At 43.5% G+C, this 18,167-nt stretch overlaps 1 protein-coding gene across 4 annotated transcripts; it reads left to right on the top strand.

The window, feature by feature from the left end:
- The first annotated feature begins 74 nt into the window (after positions 1 to 74).
- map4k2 (mitogen-activated protein kinase kinase kinase kinase 2) lies at positions 75 to 17,939 on the top strand. 4 transcript variants are annotated; one of them, XM_024434885.2, is made up of 32 exons: positions 75 to 485; positions 3,707 to 3,764; positions 5,307 to 5,397; positions 6,223 to 6,287; positions 6,390 to 6,445; positions 8,013 to 8,060; positions 8,171 to 8,213; positions 8,444 to 8,516; positions 8,786 to 8,917; positions 9,390 to 9,452; positions 9,666 to 9,747; positions 10,062 to 10,172; positions 10,291 to 10,369; positions 11,543 to 11,601; positions 11,784 to 11,836; positions 12,168 to 12,206; positions 12,707 to 12,740; positions 12,888 to 13,044; positions 13,321 to 13,496; positions 14,053 to 14,094; positions 14,372 to 14,456; positions 14,549 to 14,628; positions 14,719 to 14,779; positions 15,042 to 15,165; positions 15,329 to 15,387; positions 15,492 to 15,595; positions 15,724 to 15,907; positions 16,021 to 16,101; positions 16,200 to 16,286; positions 16,450 to 16,520; positions 16,642 to 16,697; positions 16,816 to 17,939. In XM_024434885.2, the coding sequence occupies exons 1-32, from the start codon at positions 378 to 380 to the stop codon at positions 16,901 to 16,903; spliced, it is 2,649 nt and encodes an 882-aa protein (XP_024290653.1). In that variant the 5' UTR covers positions 75 to 377; the 3' UTR covers positions 16,904 to 17,939. The 4 variants fall into 4 exon arrangements, with proteins under 4 accessions (XP_024290653.1, XP_024290655.1, XP_024290652.1 ...); XM_024434884.2 differs by having other exon boundaries at positions 76 to 485; positions 15,326 to 15,387; XM_024434887.2 differs by lacking the exon at positions 14,053 to 14,094 and having other exon boundaries at positions 15,326 to 15,387.
- The last annotated feature ends 228 nt before the right edge of the window (positions 17,940 to 18,167 follow it).

Here is an 18,167-nt window from a genome sequence, read left to right as displayed (position 1 = left end):
GTTGCACGTGTCATAATGTTCTATTCATAGATGTCCAGTGTGCGTCGTCTGCTCTAATGACCAGGAAAATTCCGACATGCGCCTATAGTCGACTTGAGAATTGAGATCACTTGACTTTGCATGATCTGGCGGGCTCGCCTCGGGTAACATGAATGACTCGGAACAAGGGTTCTGTGGTGTCTGGCGACGTAATCAATACCCATACTGTCAGGTTATCAGTTATATTTGCTTGGTCAGAAGAGTCGTGGTGTAATAGTATTTCATCGAGACAGCACCCCTCGGATTACTGCAACTATACGGCGCGTCCAGTTTTTGATTCGCTGTATGTATTGTTGTCATGAGTGGATATCAACGTGCGTGAGTGACCAGACGCAGTAATGTCTGCAGGCATGGATACTACTATTGGAGTCTCGTTTTTGGACCCGTTGAATGATTACGAGTTAATTCATCGTATTGGGAGTGGCACGTACGGAGATGTGTTCAAGGTGAGTCGTGAGTGGGGGGAAATATCAGTTCGCTCGTATGCGTTTTAATTGACATGCCAAGTCATTAAACCGTTAAACCAACGTAGCCTAGCTGTTAATAAACACGTTTTTTTTTCCTGTATTCCACAATGGGACATTTTGTTGAATTTTATGTTGACAGGCTCTAAACATTCAAAAGTGGATAGAAGCACAGCCACCATACATTAACGCTCTTAACATAATCTATGTTAAACTTTATGTATGACCATTCAACAAATCATGTGTATGCAGGTAACCAATAACTGGTAAAAGGTTGGTATGGCGCCCCTGCAAGTGTGACTGCTATGTGAGGATAATGCGGGGATAGTCAATGAGACCTCATCTTAATGATGCCTTTAGTGCCTATGGTCAATGCCCATAAACTACTGGTAGGTAGTTCATCTTCTGCTGTTCAGTATTCATAATCAGGCTGGGATAGCATCCGGGCTGGTCAATTAGTTCAACATCCATAACGACCAAGCCCACTACAGGAACATTTATCAAGGCTCAAGGCATTTCATTCTAACTTTTTATTAGCTCTCTCAGCAATACTATAAAGCTCTCTGTAATATACTCTCATTTTGTGCTGTTTTTTTTTCATGAAGGTAGAATAACTGACTTCATAGATCACCTTTTTTAAGACCAGGGGATGTTACAAGAAATCTAGTCTGAAGGGCACTGCGACATTTATCAGCATTTATGTTTTATGTATCTTGACTATCGATAAGGTCTTTTTCAGTCAGTCTCGTCTATTTTGACTTTGTGGTGTGAGCTGCAGGATAAAAAAAACATCCTGTGATCCCACCCTGAATGTAAAATACATGCATCCTGCAAGAGCAACAGACTCAAATTGCTATGTGCCTCTCCCCCCCCTGCCAGAAACATTTGGTATCCAATAGACTACAAAAGTAAAACAGGTACAACAGGCAACATTTACTGCAAGCACAATTGTTAACTTTTGGGCTAATGCTTTATGAATATGAATAATTCAAAATGTCCCCTAGACATGTCCTCTGTTTCACTCAGTCTTGACGTTATGTAATGTTGTACAACCCCTGCCATGCCTTAGCGCCATGTCACTGCCCGGGCTATGCCTGCCTGCCTGCCTGCCTGCTGTGAATGGAGAAACTGCTACTGTCCCATAGACAATGGCCTATTATCACCTCCCACTACCTCGCTGTTCTCCTCCTCTCCTTCACTGTTCTGTTTCTCCAGCCGTACTGGAGCTCCGTGGAGGTCAGGGGTCAAACCACTGGCCATGTGACCTCGTGGGCTCTCTGACTCTGTGGACATTCATTAGATGACCATTGTTCACAAGATCCAGGAAACTCTTCAGCTACTCAGCTGAGGGTTCTGCTCTCAAGTGTGTGACCTGTTGCAGCTATGTAAAAAAAGAATGAACCTTTTGTCAAACAAGAAAGATTGGATTTCATGCCTCAAAAGTAGCCCTGATATTCATCTCAAAGACCTCAGTGGGAGGTTGCTTTTACGAGTGAGTAGTTATTTTTGTCTTGTAGTCTAGTGAAACTATGCCAAAGACAGGTTGAGGAGTCACACGTATGTACATTCATGGTTATAAACTTGTGACCTGACTGAGATTACCTGAGGTTCGATGGTAGGGGAAACCCACAGAACAGAAATATGTTTCACAAACCAGCAGCAGCACTGCAATGCCCAGTCATCACTGTCACACTGTGGGCTGTTGGTCGTTTGTTATTGCAAGTTACATCACACACACACACACACACACATTTCCATTTGTGCTGTTGTTGCAGTTGTGCGGATCTGTCTCTCACTGAATATCAATAATGTCTTGAGGCCAATTTAGTGCAACATACTTCCGAATGATCGTATGGAAAAGCAGGGAAAAGCCGTCTGTTTTTATTGTGTGGTATTTCAATCATCAAGCCCTGAGAAATAACTACTTTTGGAACTATGATCAAAGTGATGAAGTTTTATTTTCATTACCACTGTCTGTGAACTCTATCCCACAACACACTGTTATTTCATGCTGCCTTTGGCGAACCTTAAAGAGACATTACTGTCACTTTAGTCACAGGAAGTGCTCTGTTATAACAGGAAAAAAACAGGAAGTCGGTGTAGCCAAGCTTCAGGTTTTGTCTACAGGCAATCTGATAGACCATTGGTTGATTCTATATTTGTCGGGCATAGAGTTAAGGGCCTTTACGACCTGACGTCACTTCACCGTTTGACCTGTCAGAAAGAATGGGAGCAATCCATGTTTTTAAAGGATAAAATGAGAGGAAATGACGGACGAACGTCGGATGGACATTGTAAACAACATCCTCTGGATTCAAAGCCAGGGACTTTTCCCCTTGTTCTCTCTTACGCCCTGACATAGACCATGTCACTGAGCATGACACTTAAAGCTCTGGGTCTGCGTCTGAAGTGGCACACTATTCCCTATACAATGCACCACTTTTGATGCAGGATTGGTCAGCAGTAGTGCACTATAGAGGGAATAGGGTGTCATTTCAGATACAACCCGGGACTGTGTAGGAAATACCTCTCACTACTATAGTGTCCCCAGCAGCCCCTGTCTCTGTTGCATTTCTACAAGGTGAAGCTGAAGGTCAGAGGCAGCATGCGAAAAGCCCGGCCAGACCAGGGTCTAATATTGTTTCTTTTATCGTCAAGATGGCTGACTAGGGGGTTTGGGTTTTGAATGGATGCCCGGGGCTTCCTATAGTGATGGGGAGGAATGTGGCAGATCTCCAAACTGAGATGAAAATGCATTTAGGAATGAGTTACAGAGAAAATTGTATTTTGGCCCCCCAAAAAATGGCTTTTCACTTGAATTTCACAAATAGGACTATCATAACTATATAAATCTAGATATTTTGTGATTTAATTGCATTAGCTGTTATGTTTTCCATTGCCAATACTAAGAAATGGTATTTAGAGTTAGAAATTGTGGGAGAAAAAATAGAAAAATGAAATGGTTGTAAACAGCTAATTGACTGTTGTAAATAGAACGATTGCGATGAGCTGTCAGCAATTTGATGCAATTGCTTCGAGGAAACTGCTTGCTGATGGTTTAGTGTTTCACTCTCCCGGATGTAGCTGTCTAGTGCTGTAGGCCTATGTACTGCTGACCAATCCATGGACATGTCATTCTGTAGTCTGTATTCCCTGTATTAAGTTCACAGTATTAATCACTCACAGTTCACCCTTTCTTTCAGGCTCGCAACATCAAGAGTTCGGCAATGGCAGCCATCAAAATAGTCAAACTGGATCCTGGTATGTGACCAGTCTTGTCAGACCTGTATTATGGGTTATTTCTTGCATGCTTTGCCTTCCTGTATGCTTTGTGTAGTACATTCTTAAGTCTTTGGAGACAATCTATTGTGTGTGTGACACAGTTAACTACTACTACTAGCAGCAGTAGGCTAGTAGTAGAAGTAGCTAGTAGTTCTAGTACTAGTATCAGTATTAGTGTTGAGATGTCAGGAAATGGCCTACAGTGAGGGGGGAGAAAAGTATTTGATCCCCTGCTGATTTTGTACGTTTGCCCACTGACAAAGAAATTATCCGTCTATAATTTTAATGGTAGGCCACTCCAGGACCTTAATGTGCTTCTTCTTGAGCCACTCCTTTGTTGCCTTGGCCATGTGTTTTGGGTCATTGTCATGCTGGAATACCCATCTACGACCCATTTTCAATGCCCTGGCTGAGGGAAGGAGGTTCTCATCCAAGACTTGACGGTACATGGCCCCGTCCATCGTCCCTTTTGATGCGGTGAATTTGTCCTGTCCCCTTAACAGAAAAACACCCCCAAAGCATAATGTTTCCACCTCCATGTTTGACGGTGGGGATGGTATTCTTGGGGTCATAGGCAGCATTCCTCCACCTCCAAACACGGCAAGTTGAGTTGATGCCAAATAGCTCCATTTTGGTCTCATCTGACCACAACACTTTCACCCAGTTGTCCTCTGAATCATTCAGATGTTCATTGGCAAACTTCACATGGGCATGTATATGTGCTTTCTTGAGCAGGGGGACCTTGCGGGAGCTGCAGGATTTCAGTCCTTCACGGCGTAGTGGGTTACCAATTGATTTCTTGGTGACTATGGTCCCAGCTGCCTTGAGATCATTGACAAGATCCTCCCGTGTAGTTCTGGGCTGATTCCTCACCGTTCTCGTGATCATTGCAACTCCACGAGGTGAGATCTTGCATGGAGCCCCAGGCCGAGGGAGATTGACAGTTATTTTGTGTTTCTTCCATTTGCGAATAATCGCACCAACTGTTGTAACCTTCTCACCAAGCTGCTTGGCGATGGTCTTGTAGCCCATTCCAGCCTTGTGTAGGTCTACAATCTTGTCCCTGACATCCCTGGAGAGCTCTTTGGTCTTGGCCATGGTGGAGAGTTTGGAATCTGATTTAGTGATTGCTTCTGTGGACAGGTGTCTTTTATACAGGTAACAAGCTGAGATTAGGAGCGCTCCCTTTAAGAGTGTGTTCCTAATCTCAGCTCGTTACCTGTATAAAAGACACCTGGGAGCCAGAAATCTTTCTGATTGAGAGGGGGTCAAATACTTATTTCCCTCATTAAAATGCAAATCAATTCCTAACATTTTTTACATGCGTTTTTCTGGATTTTTGTTGTTGTTATTCTGTCTCTCACTGTTCAAATAAACCTACCATTGAAATTATAGACTGATCATTTCTTTGTCAGTGGGCAAACGTACAAAATCAGCAGGGGATCAAATACTTTTTTCCCTCACTGTATATCTGTATATGTGTCTTAGTTTTGTCATGTGACCTGCATGCTCCCTGTTCAGGTGATGACATCACATCCATCCAGCAGGAGATCACTATGATGAAGGAATGCAAGCACAAGAACATTGTGGCCTATTTCGGCAGCTATCACAGGTACATGTTTAGGCTTGTCTAATGTTACACTTCATGAGAGTTCCACGTCCACCTGTGGAATTCCTTGGATTGTGAGTGTTCTTGGATGTGTTGAATTCCACTATTTTTATTTAACTAGGCAAGTCAGTTTAGAACAAATTCTTATTTTACAATGACGGCCTACCCTCCCCTAACCCGGACGACACTGGGCCAATTGTGCGCCGCCCTATGGGACTCCAGATCACGGCCGGTTGTGATATCGCCCGTGATCGAACCAGGGTCTGTAGTGGCGCCTCCTATAGCACTGCGAATCAGTGCCTTAGACCGTTGCGCTACTCACTCATTGTGCCACTCGGGAACGCTCTTACCTCAAACGCCCACTTCTAGGACTTAGAATGCAGCATTCTCTCCCACACGACAGAAATTGTGGCTCTCAAAATGAACGTTATACACACAAAAAGCTCGGTTGTTGATAGAATACGGTCACTAACAAGCGCATGCATACACACAGAATTAAATGTGTGTGTGTGTGTGTGTGTGTGTGCGTGCGCATGCGTGCATACACCCACACTGTTGCTGAGTCTCAAATTATTTTGATAAAGATTTTTACCTTTTTATCTTAGTCCTTTTGGAACGTCTGAATGTTAACTCTGTAACATTTCAAGGTCAGATAACATTGCGATTTGTTTGGATGGCAAAACAGTCCCTACTCAGTTCTCCTCTACAACGAAGTTCATAGTAATTGGTTACAAAAATCCATATTATTTTTTTTGTTGTTGTCTGGAAAGTCAACAAAAATGCATTCCCGACTGGTAATCAAAGTGTGTATCTCCCATTCTTTTGCAGAAACACTAAATTGTGGATATGTATGGAGTACTGTGGAGGAGGGTCGTTACAAGACATTTACCACGGTATGTATTGCTACAACTGAACTGACCTTACCTTATAGCCATGTATTGTCCTTCCTCTCTTGTGTGGCCATTAATCTAAGGTCTCTACTGGTATTTCCACAGTGACTGGGCCCTTAAAGGAGAAGCAGATAGCCTACATCTGCAGAGAAACCCTCCAGGTTAGTCAGCCCAGGGATGTGCTATAAGTGATGAGCTCTGTCACTTTCCTAACTGGGACAGACGGTCACAGTATAATCCAGTAGCAGTGTGTGGATAGAATCACTGCGGAAGCCAAGCCAGGACCAAAAAATATAAACATATTACAACCTATGTGTTGTGATAATTGCGTTGTTTGTTCTATAAGCTGGTGGTTCATATCCCTTTTTACCGTGATATAAAGGCAGAGACAATAAGAAGACACCGTGGCAGAATAAATTCAACCACACCTTGGTTTCATCATTAAACCAGAGAGCAACATCTGTCTGGTGAAGTCCACAAACAGACAGTTACATGACCTACTACTGCATGGTCAAGCAAGTCAATGTTTCCAACATTTTCTGACCAGTAAACAACTCTTAATTTAGAACCACAGAGTGTTACCGCAAGTTGCAAAGAAAACAGGAGCTGCCTCCACGATTCCAGCACCATTTCAACTTCAACATCATCAAATCACCTATGCTTAGTCTAGTAATTACAACGAAAAGATACCAAAAAACAATTTAGTCCAATCAACGTAAACTAAATATGATGTGGCTGTCGATGGTTCTGATTTCCGTGTGTGTGTATGCGCGAGCTTGCAAGTAGACAAAAACATGTTGACTCACCCAGAAATGCCAATGTCATCCTCCTTTCTTTCATGACTCTGTCATACAGTACACACTTTAAAAAATGTTGTTGTCCTAGGCTACCTGGCTAAAATGCTTGATCGCTACCCTGACTTCTTTTCATGGACAACGATGCGCCAGACCAGCTAGTTAACATTAGCCTACTGCATCTAGCTACATATTGAACTTCCATCCTCTCAGGCCAGCTAGCCACCAGAGGACAATGACACTACGAGATGCAACAATTCAAGTTGTTTCTGTAAATGACGCTTGGCTTGTGAGTTGTGTGAAGCAAAATCCACTGGTCTCTTTTTATTTCATTTATAAAAACATCTTTAACCTTTATTTAACTTGACACTTTGTTTTCGGTGCTCCAGGACCATTCACAGTTGAGCTCTCTCAGTTCAGCTCAATGCTGAACTGAATCTTCGCTGGCTTCCCTTACATTCAATGCGACGAGCGGCATCAATGTCATACTCTTTTTGACCAGACGGTATCAGATAGATGGCTTACAGATCCAGAGACAGAGGGGCGCTGTTTCGCTCGCTCTGTTGTTTTCTCCAGTGAGATACATTCAACCTCCTGCGAATTGAAGAAAAAGGATGAAACACAGAGAGAAAAAAAATATATATATATTTTTCTTTCTTTGTCTATTCTTTGGGGAAGGCTGGCTTCTCTTTGGAATCCTTCAATACACGCCCCTGGTATAATCATGTGTTTCTAACCACAGGAAAGCAATGCAGCATGTTTCGTGACACCACACACACACACAGCAACATAACATTACCTCCCTTATTCGTGTCAACACTTTGTGATTGTTGCACACTGTTGTGTTGTGTCTGGCTCTATGGGCTTGTGTGGTGAACTGAGGATGAGATTGAGAGATTTGTCAAACTGTTTCTGTGTTTTTGTTTTTCAACAGGGCTTGTACCACCTGCACGAGACAAGTAAAATGCATAGAGACATAAAGGTATCATTTTGACATACCGGTATGTTATTGTCAGTGAATGGCTCTGATCGGAATCTTTGTGAGCTCATATCTGTGTGTGTGTGTGTGTGTGTGTGTCCATCTGTCTATAGGGAGCAAATATCCTTATCACAGAACGAGGAGATGTCAAACTGGGTCAGTGAACATCTATTCTATACCATCAATCACACTCACTCACTCACTCACTCACTCACTCACTCACTCACTCACTCACTCACTCACTCACTCACTCACTCACTCACATACATTGTCTGCGATAACTTTGAGGTTAACTAGCGTGGTAAAAATAAACCACTCACAAGACATATTGGATTCTGCATTCTGTCTCCCCCTGCCACCAAACTGTCATCTCTGTTTCCATGCAGCCGATTTTGGAGTTGCTGCAGAGATCAGTGCTTCTGTAGCCAAGAGGAAGTCTTTTATAGGAACTCCCTACTGGTAAGATAACTGGGCTCAAAACCACAACCTTCAACGTTATGAATCATTGAAAACGATATACTTCAGTGCTTATTTATGCTGACACTGATACGTCTTACAGTAGTCATAAGTTTCCTTCTTTGGATATGTTCTTTCAGGATGGCTATGAGACACTTTATAAGGTGGTCGTATGTCCTTATGACAAGTCCTATAATGCATTATAACCACATCATAATTCATAACCCCCAATCTCCCATTTCACCTGACTGGTGTTTATGTACCCATGCCAGGATGGCACCGGAGGTGGCAGCAGTGGAGAAAAAGGGCGGGTACAACCATCTGTGTGACATCTGGGCGGTGGGCATCACGGCCATCGAGCTGGCAGAGCTCCAGCCGCCCATGTTTGACCTCCACCCGATGAGGTGAGCTCTGAGACAAAGGACAGAGTTACAGACACAATCTGAGACGGAGGCAGAGATCCAGGCACAGAAAGGCAGAGATCCAGAGAGAGACACAGACACAGACAGAGACAGGCAGACTCCGTACCAGTCCCCTCTAGACCCTAGCCTTTAACATCAACAATAAATAGTTTCCATCCCCTTTTCATTCACTCCTCTAAATCCACAATAATTCCACTGAAAATAAATTATGATGGATATATATATTTGTGCTGTGTTGCATTTCGCGGGCTATCCACATACCTCTGAATCCAATATGGTATCATAGCTTTGTAGGTGACGACAACAACAAAAATCTCAAGCCTGGGAGCAGGTCTGTTTGTGCTTTTGGAAACCGCCTCTGGAGTGTTTGTCGTTGTGGCAGACACAATAAACAGATCTATGAAGAAGGCTTTCCACCGTGTTAACGTTTCAAAGTATTAAAACTATGTTTCAGAGCCTTGATGTTAATGTCGAAAAGCAGCTTCCAGCCCCCCAGGCTCAAGGACAAGACCAAGTGGTGAGATGGACATGAGCACACCACATTCCCTGAACAATTCAGCCACCTCACCATGCATCATACTGTATGTGAAATACCTCTTCTCCGAAAGCATCCTCCTGACACGAGATTGTTCTTTGAATGCAGCATTGATATTCTCCATATTTCTCAATATGGTTATGCATTTATTTATTTTTGCTGTCTCATCTCCCTCCCTCCCTTCTCTCTCTGCAGGTCTGCGGGGTTCCAGAGCTTTGTGAAGATGTCCCTCATTAAGAACCCCAGGAAGAGACCGTCGTCCGAGACTTTACTGCAGGTACACTTCGGTACACCGCTGAGAGCACGTTGCTTTCCTCTCTCCCTCTCTCTCTAAAACAGCGGAGGAAACATTCATGAAAAGCCCCTGGATGGCGATCAACATTCACCGTCATTATAGACAGAGCCTCTGGACTAGAGCCTCTGACTGAGGTGCTAAAAGCATAGCGATTCTGTATTCATGTCTATAGCTAATAGGGACCCCTAACAGGGCCTCGGGAGCTGTGAGAGATCAAGGAAATTAATGATGAAGTTATTTATTGATGTAGAGCTTTTACATTAAAAAAAAAAAAAAATCTGTTGTCGTATCCCCAGCATCCGTTTGTGACCCAGCTACTGACTCGTAACCTGATCATTGAGCTGCTGGACATGGCCAACAACCCGGACCTCCACTCCACACACGGCATGGATGATAACGACATGGAGGTGAGGATAGGTGACAATAGACAGACAGACGCACATGCATGGCCATCACCCAGAACTCTCAGGAACATTGCTTGTTCCTAGTGTGATTTATTATGCGTGTGCGTGTGTTTGTCTGCAGAATGTAGAAGCTGCTCCTGATAAGATCCAGTCTGCAGGGAAACACCTGCCCGTGGAGAGGACTCTGTCTGAAGAGCAGTGTGAGTCTTCAAATCCCTACACGATTATGACACTGAAGCATCATCATCAGCCCACGCATGACATCATCACTACAATTTGTGAAAAGGGTTATCGAAGTTCTATTTGCAAAACCATCAAAATCAACATCAATGAGGGTCTTATTCCCTGAACACTGTACATGGGCTTTGACTGTACATCCGTCCACGATAATTCAAGTGGACACTCATCTATAGTTAGAGAGTGTGTGTGTGTGTGTGTGTGTGTGCGTGCGTGCGTGCGTGCGTGCGTGCGTGCGTGCGTGCGTGCGTGCGTGCGTGCGTGCGTGCGTGCGTCTATCCTTGTGTATCGCGCGTACTTGGAGAGTTGAGGTCAACATCACCCTCGCTGGCTTAATGTATGGAATTGGGGACGAGGTAGGAGAGCAGAGCAGCACGCAACACAAGACTCTTGGGGTCCTGACTCCTGTTACAAGACGCCCATTGAGACTTGAAGGGGGAGATGAAGTCACCAAGTCACACGGTCACCCAACACAGTGGGACGCATAGAGGTGGCACTGTCCGCACACGCACATGCCATGTCCCCATTCTGCCATGACTCTGACGTGCCTGGCGTCCCACGTGTGAGGAGGAGGTGGGGGAGGCGAAGAGGTGGGGGAGGCGAGGAGGGATGACTGAGGAACTATTGTTATGTCTCCTATCAGTGGGATTACAGCATACACAGGGTGCGGTGATGGTGGACAATGCGGCTGCTCTACAGCAGCCTGGGACAAAAAGCGTATATATAGACAAGCATGTCAACAAAGATGGTGGGAGTGGGGAGGGGTGTTGTGACTCGTCTCTTATGCAAATACAATAGGTTCTCGGGCATGTTTGTGGAAAGGGGTGTGGTGAGTCATTGTGAATGGGCATCACAATAGGTTTTCTGGGGTGAGCAGTGCGGTGAGTTGCCTGAAGCCAATGGTAGTACTTGCAACACATGATTGAGGTTGTGGTGTGTGATATAGCCTGTGAGGGTGTGCCCCTGAGCAAGAAAGTAGTTTACCAATCGATTGGAATATATAGCAAGTAATAATAAATGATAGTAAAATGAATCACATAAAACATGTTTTGTATCAGCAGTTAGTAATTGTAAGTACATACTTTGTATTTAATTGTAACTTTTCCTCATGGTTAACTAAGCTGTGCTTGCCTTAGTTGACCAAATGAAGTTTGGGCCCCCATTGAGGAAAGTCACAGAGCCTTATCCTGATATGGTGAGTGACATTTATTTCCTGTGTTTGACATGTAGGGGGTTAGAGATCAATTCAACATAGAATGGCTATTTGGGGAAGTGTGATTACGAGATGTATGAGTTCTTGTATGGCATAGTTTTAAGATGTTATTAATAGGGATACTATGAATGTGTATGTTGTTGATGTTTTTTGTCATATTTCAGCAAAGCTCGTATGAAGACGATTGGGACCTCTCAGAAGATGAAACTGAATCACCGTAAGATGCTCCTCTTCCCCACCAATTTTCTCAAATCTAGTAGCATTACATCAAAGACATAGTATTTCAGAGCATTATCTCAAATCTACTATCGGTGTTTGTGTGGCCATGGATGTGACATCCCCGCTAGAGAGGGAAAAACATTGAAAAAACTCCCGATGCATTATTAATAGACTCATATTTGCAGTAAAAGGAAAAGTTTGCTTCCTCATTGAGAGAGAACACTGGCTGCAACGCTCCTATTGTCACAGAACAGGCAGTGCTCTGTCACATCATGTACACAGAACAAGTGGCTCCATAGAGACATTAACATCTTAGCTTCCTATTTCAGGAGCCTGTTAGAATGTGTGGAGGAAGCTCTGCAGCTGAGGTAGGCCTGCAGACCCCCCACCCCCAACCCCCCATTGTAAAAACACTATTCAACACTATTCTACCCTGTGGCAACTTTTATCAAGGAAGCAATGAAAGTTTGTTTATTTACATTTAAATGATTGAATGCCAAGATAGATAGCACCAAGTCATTACAAAACAATTACAGACAGACAACATGAAAAACTACAAGTAATAACGAAGTTACGCAACCATAAATAAATAGGTTATTAGTAGGTTAAAATGTACTAGTCACAGACAAACGACTTGACATGCTGCCATCTTGGATTTGAAGTTGATCGAGTGTGATAGACAAGTTGTGTTTTTACAATGAATTGAACCTGCCCTGCTCCAAATCTTGTCCTATTAAGATCCAACACAATTGAGCCCATGTCAGTTTATTGACTGTGACAGCAAGTATCCCACATGGAAAGCAAATCTGATTTACCTTTGATTTACCACAGAGTGCTTCAGTAACAATATTACCATTGACTATTTCAGGAGCTTAACCATCAAAAGAGTGCCATCTACTGATGTAAGTGCCAATAACACAACCCCAAGAAAACAAAGAGTTCCTTCTGAAATAGTGTAATGCAATACATGAAGACAATACTTTTGACCTTTCAGCTATTTCCTATTGCATTATATGATGGTGTTTTGTCTATTGTCTTTGGTTGTGTAGGGGGGTAAAGGTGGGAGGAAGAGTGGGTTGTTCAGCCCTTCCACAGCCTCCCTGCCTGCCATCGGCTCCTTCTGTCCCACCCTGGAGGACAAGGACCTCACCCTCCGCCCCAGCTCCACCCTGGGGCCCGACTCCACACCCAACAACTCCATGTCAGGTACTGAACTTCCACACACAGAGTAAATGTTTCCAGGTTATATGTCAATCTGTCAACTGATTTGGTTCTGGGTCCCGAGATTATATGTTGACGTGAATATTTGACGAGTGATCAGTGTTTTCTAATGCAATCGTAATACGTTCAATTATACAGTATATCTTCTGTGTGTTGTAATCCGAATCATTGTAGCTTTTCTCATTCATGCTAAGATTGACAACATGTCTCAACATGACAAATGGGTTCTCCCATCTCTCCTCCTCTCGTGTGGTTCTCTAGTCTTGGCCAGGTGTTCTGCTACCCAGGACATCAGCAGACAGTGGTGCAGTGACCCCAGTGTTTCTGAGGGGAGCGCCGTGCAGGTGGAGAAGATGACAGGGGGAGTGGCCTCTCCGAGCAGGGAAACCTCTCTCTCTCCAGAGTGGAGCACACTGAGGAGAAAGACCGAGGACTCTGTGAGTGTACAACACAGGAAAATGTTGGCCCACTACATATGAGTACATTAGTTTCATATCCATACTGTATGTGCTGATGCCGATAGTTGGCTTCAAGATATGGTATGGATTCGAGGCTGTCAGTATATAGCATGGTTGGGGTTAAATCCAATGTAAATTCTGACACTTTGGAATGAAGTGAAATTTCAACGCAATAGTTGAAAAGTGCTATTCAATCCAACCCTGGGACGTAGTGACAAAAAGTGTGTGGTTTGTTAACCAAAAAAGTGTGTGGTTTGTTAACCTGCAAGTGTGTGGATTGTTAACCAAAAAGTGTGTGGCTTGTTAACCTAATAGCCTGTTTCAAAACATCCAGTTTTATCTCATTTTAATAAACAATCATTTTGTAACATTAATATAGGAGGAGAGAATTCAGAATAGTCAACCAAACAGCAGCCAGATCCCATGACATTGCTGTTTTTGCTCCATTCATTTAAACAACATTATCATTTGAACGACACAGTTACCCCTCTTTTTTGTTGTTGTTGTTGTTGTGTGTAACCCTTTTAACTTCTAGAGAGCTGATTGTCATGGACTCCCTCCTACCCCTCAAGTCCATGTAAGTGCAGAGGTCGAGTCTAACAGCATGTGCCCTACGGTACAGGGACATGACCAATGGCACTGCTGCGCCGACAACTAACAACCCATGCTTACACACAGACCTAGCTAATGGCTGTCGGTCTAACAAACGCCTGGTGGAATGCTCACTGCAACATTGCTTCTGTGTAGATGGACAGTGGACACATTTCATTATTCTAACCATGCCTATTTTACCGTAATGTCGGAATTAGTCAACACGATATTAAAACACACAGTACGTTGTTTTGGTGTAATAGATGGGTGCCTGTTTCTCCAAAGTCTTCAATGGTTGTCCTCTGAAGATCCACTGCGCTGTGACCTGGATCCTCCCGAAAACCAGAGGTAGGGTTGCAGAAATGGTTGAAGAGGTTCAAATGAGGTTCTAACATACGACCTAGAATATGAACCAAGACACGGTCTTGTCTCTTCCTCAGATCAGTATCTTATTCTGGGTGCAGAGGAGGGTGTATATACTCTCAACCTCAACGAGCTCCACGAGGACACTCTGGAGAAGGTAGTAGTACAGACGTTTATGAATAGGGTAAAGGGTGAAGTCATGTTGAATTCCTGACCATACCACTAATACCTCTCTCTTCCCCCACAGTTGCTCCCGCAGAGATGTGCCTGGCTGTATGTCATGAACAACGTTTTGATGTCTGTATCAGGTAGGACAATCGATCCCCATTTTTCGTTCGCCCAATCACACACCTATCCGATTGGTCATAGGATCCTACACCATCAACTACACTACTCCAAACCAGATCTGGGTTCAAATAGTATTTGAGTGTTTGCTTGAGCCTACTTTGACTGCCAGGTGGGTGGGGTTTGCACTCCATTGGTTCCATTGTACCAGGCAAGCTCGAAAAAGAACTGCTAAATTGGAACACTGGTTCTTACTATTCCTTCCCTCTCCACCCCCATCTTCAGGGAAATCTTCCCAGCTGTACTCCCACAGTCTGATGTCTCTGTTTGAACAGAGAGGTCACAAGCAGCAGAAACAGAGTCACCTGTCCCTCAGTACCAACCGCCTCACTGAGAGGATCAACCCCAGGTAAAGTGAGTGAGTGAGTGAGTGAGTGAGTGAGTGAGTGAGTGAGTGAGTGAGTGAGTGAGTGAGTGAGTGAGTGAGTATTAATGTTATCGGGTTAAGTTTGCCTTCAATTTATGTGCATCTCCTAATTTCAAATGTTTTTCAAATGTTTGTCCATCAGCAGGAAATATGCTGTAACTGTGAAGATACCAGACACTAAAAGCTGTCGAAGATGCAGTGTGGGTAAGTGTAATTTGACGTTGCAATATGTTCAAGAAAGTTTATGAAATTGACCCAAAGTGTTTTCAGTTGCTCTTTCTCCCTCCCTCCCTCTCTCTCTGCCGCAGCAAGGAACCCATACACAGACAGCACGTTCCTGTGTGGGGCTGTACCATCAGGTCTGGTTCTACTCTTATGGTATGACCCCATGCAGAAATTTATGCAGCTCAAGGTGTGTATTGACATAACTCAATATTGTGCTATTAAAATGATTACTTACAATTGATTTCAATGAACCGTGTCTGTTAGACTTGTAAAATGTATCCTCCTATGCTCTCTTCTTCCCTCTCCTTCTCTCAGCATATAGACATACGTCTACCAGATCCACTCCCTATCTTTGAGCTACTGGTGTTAGTGACAGATGAGTTTCCACAGTTGTGTGTTGGTGTGAGAGACTGCACTGCAGAGAAAGGGAAACCGCCAACCAACCAGCAACTGAAGTTTGATATCGTAGAGTTGAACGGCACACCAAACTCTTCACCAGGTGGCACAGAGATGTTAGATGCCAGGATTTCAACCATATAACATTGTGTCGAAGAATTGTATAATTATCTTTCTTTCTCTCTATTTCTTTCTTTCTGTCTTGTGCGTGTGCAGAGAGTATGCCTGTCGGAGCCGGACCGGGAGCCGTGCAGGCGACACAGCTGGACAGAGACACGGTTCTCATTGCACTGGAGAGTGAGTCTATTGGAGCTCGATCGGAATATATTATCTCCCTGGAATATCATTATCACTACCTACCCTTTAATGTACAATACTAATGGTATTTTTTACAGAGACTGTGAAGATTGTCACCCTGCAAGGGCTTCCTTCCAAGGAGCTGGCTTTTGAACTGGTCTTTGACTTCCCCATTGAAACACTAAGTAAAAACGTCATTCAATCCCAATTAGCATTCTTTACTGCATAGAATGTTCTCAATTCATCACCAAATCATAGCTACAGGGGTGAGGTACTGTAGCTACAGCTAACTCACTACGTACTGTATGTGTGGGAGATTCCTTTGTGACATTACTGTTGTGTGGCTAGTTTGTTTACAGGATAGTGTTCTGGCTTTCTGGAAGCATGGTCTTAAAGGGAGGAGTCTTCACACAAATGAGGTGATTATAAAGCCCTCTCTCCACCATGCGCTTGTGCGCTCATTCAAACCAAAAATGCTTGATCTGCATTGTAAGTATTTTATCTCTCTGAAACATTGAAATACATTTACACTCATCTTAGGTCACGCAGGAGATTACAGACGAAAGCAGAGTATTCCGGGTCTTGGGGACGAACAGGTATGCTCCAAACTCTAGCTGACCTGTTATCTTGAAAACCACATTATGTGTGATCCCATAAGGGGTCAAAAGGTTATTTTGAGAAAACCAATCACGCTGTCTTTTGTCATTTCCATAGGGATATTGTCCTTCAGAGTACCCCTACAGAGGACCCATCAGCAATGAGCAACCTCTATATCCTGACTGGCCATGAAAGCAGCTACTAAGATTAGGAGAGAAAAAGGACTGAGGAAGGAAGGAAGGAAGGAAAGGAGAGAAAGCTATATTAAAGGAAGAAGTGAAGGAGCGTGTGTCCCAGAGATGGGCAGCTTTTATTGTGTGAAGAAAGGAGGCACTACAGGCCACTGGCTCTTCCCTGGCACCTAATAAACTCGAACGAGCCCCCTGGCACCTAATAAACTCGAGCGAGCCCCCTCAGTGTAGACTTGTCTCAAACTGATGTAACCCCCTCTACCTGCATACTGGGAACAGACAGACCATATGAGACTCTCACACAATTAGCCACAGAGAGAAAACTGAGCTGTTGTGTGTTCAAGGAAGAACTTGTTGAAAAAGACTTGTTAGAGAGAGCCCCCCAGTCATGACCCCTAACCCCTTGAATGCGCACACACTACTTTTAACCTGGTTCCAACCCCATTGTGTTTTCTTACTGGTATGCCATTGGAAATACACTAACTGATGACCGAAGTCTGCACTGTCTCCCGATACAACATTGTGAAGTGGAAACCAACTACATCGGTGAACGGAATATACCGCTAGACCACCATGCTCTGTTCACTACCTGTAATGGCATAGGTGGCACCGCTCCCAGATGTCAACATGAACCGTTTTCACCTCATACGCTTGAAAATATGTCACCTAAAATCAGAGTGCTAATACAGTTTAAAAGTGCTCAGATTAAGACTTTTCCAGGATTTAAAGTGTTTTCAATAGAGATCTCTGTTGAGCATGCTTTTTAGGACAGGATTGGGCTTAATCTGCATCTTGGGAAACCAGCCCTAATGGAGTTGATTTGTATGATGAATTCCAATTTTGTTTTGTTGTGTTTAGTCTCAAACCAGACATGTGTGTTTGCCACAAAGTAAGACTACGTTGTGTTTAATGATACTGGTTTGCTTTTGTTTGGTTGTGCATGGGAGGGACTGGGCCCAATGTAACACTCGTCATCCCTGAAAGACACTTGAAGGAGAATACATGTTGCTATTTAATTGTTTCTTTTAATTAAAAAAAAGTGAAAATATGGATTTGAGAGTTTTTATGTATACTTGTTGAACATATGCCAAAACATTGAATTCCCAATGATAAAATAAAAAGATGTTTAAAAAAAATGTGAGTCGACTGATGCAAAGATAAAAGATGAATGTGTTTCTCTAAAGACAGTAGACAACATTACCTATGAAGTTAGTCCAGTTTAGCAAGCCTCAAGAATGTGTGTGACAAGTGCCAAAATAGATTGTCATGCTAATTAAT

Source organism: Oncorhynchus tshawytscha, linkage group LG10 (genome assembly GCF_018296145.1).
Source record: "Oncorhynchus tshawytscha isolate Ot180627B linkage group LG10, Otsh_v2.0, whole genome shotgun sequence".
NCBI lineage: Eukaryota > Metazoa > Chordata > Actinopteri > Salmoniformes > Salmonidae > Oncorhynchus > Oncorhynchus tshawytscha.
This window is presented reverse-complemented; position numbering and strand designations above follow the sequence as displayed.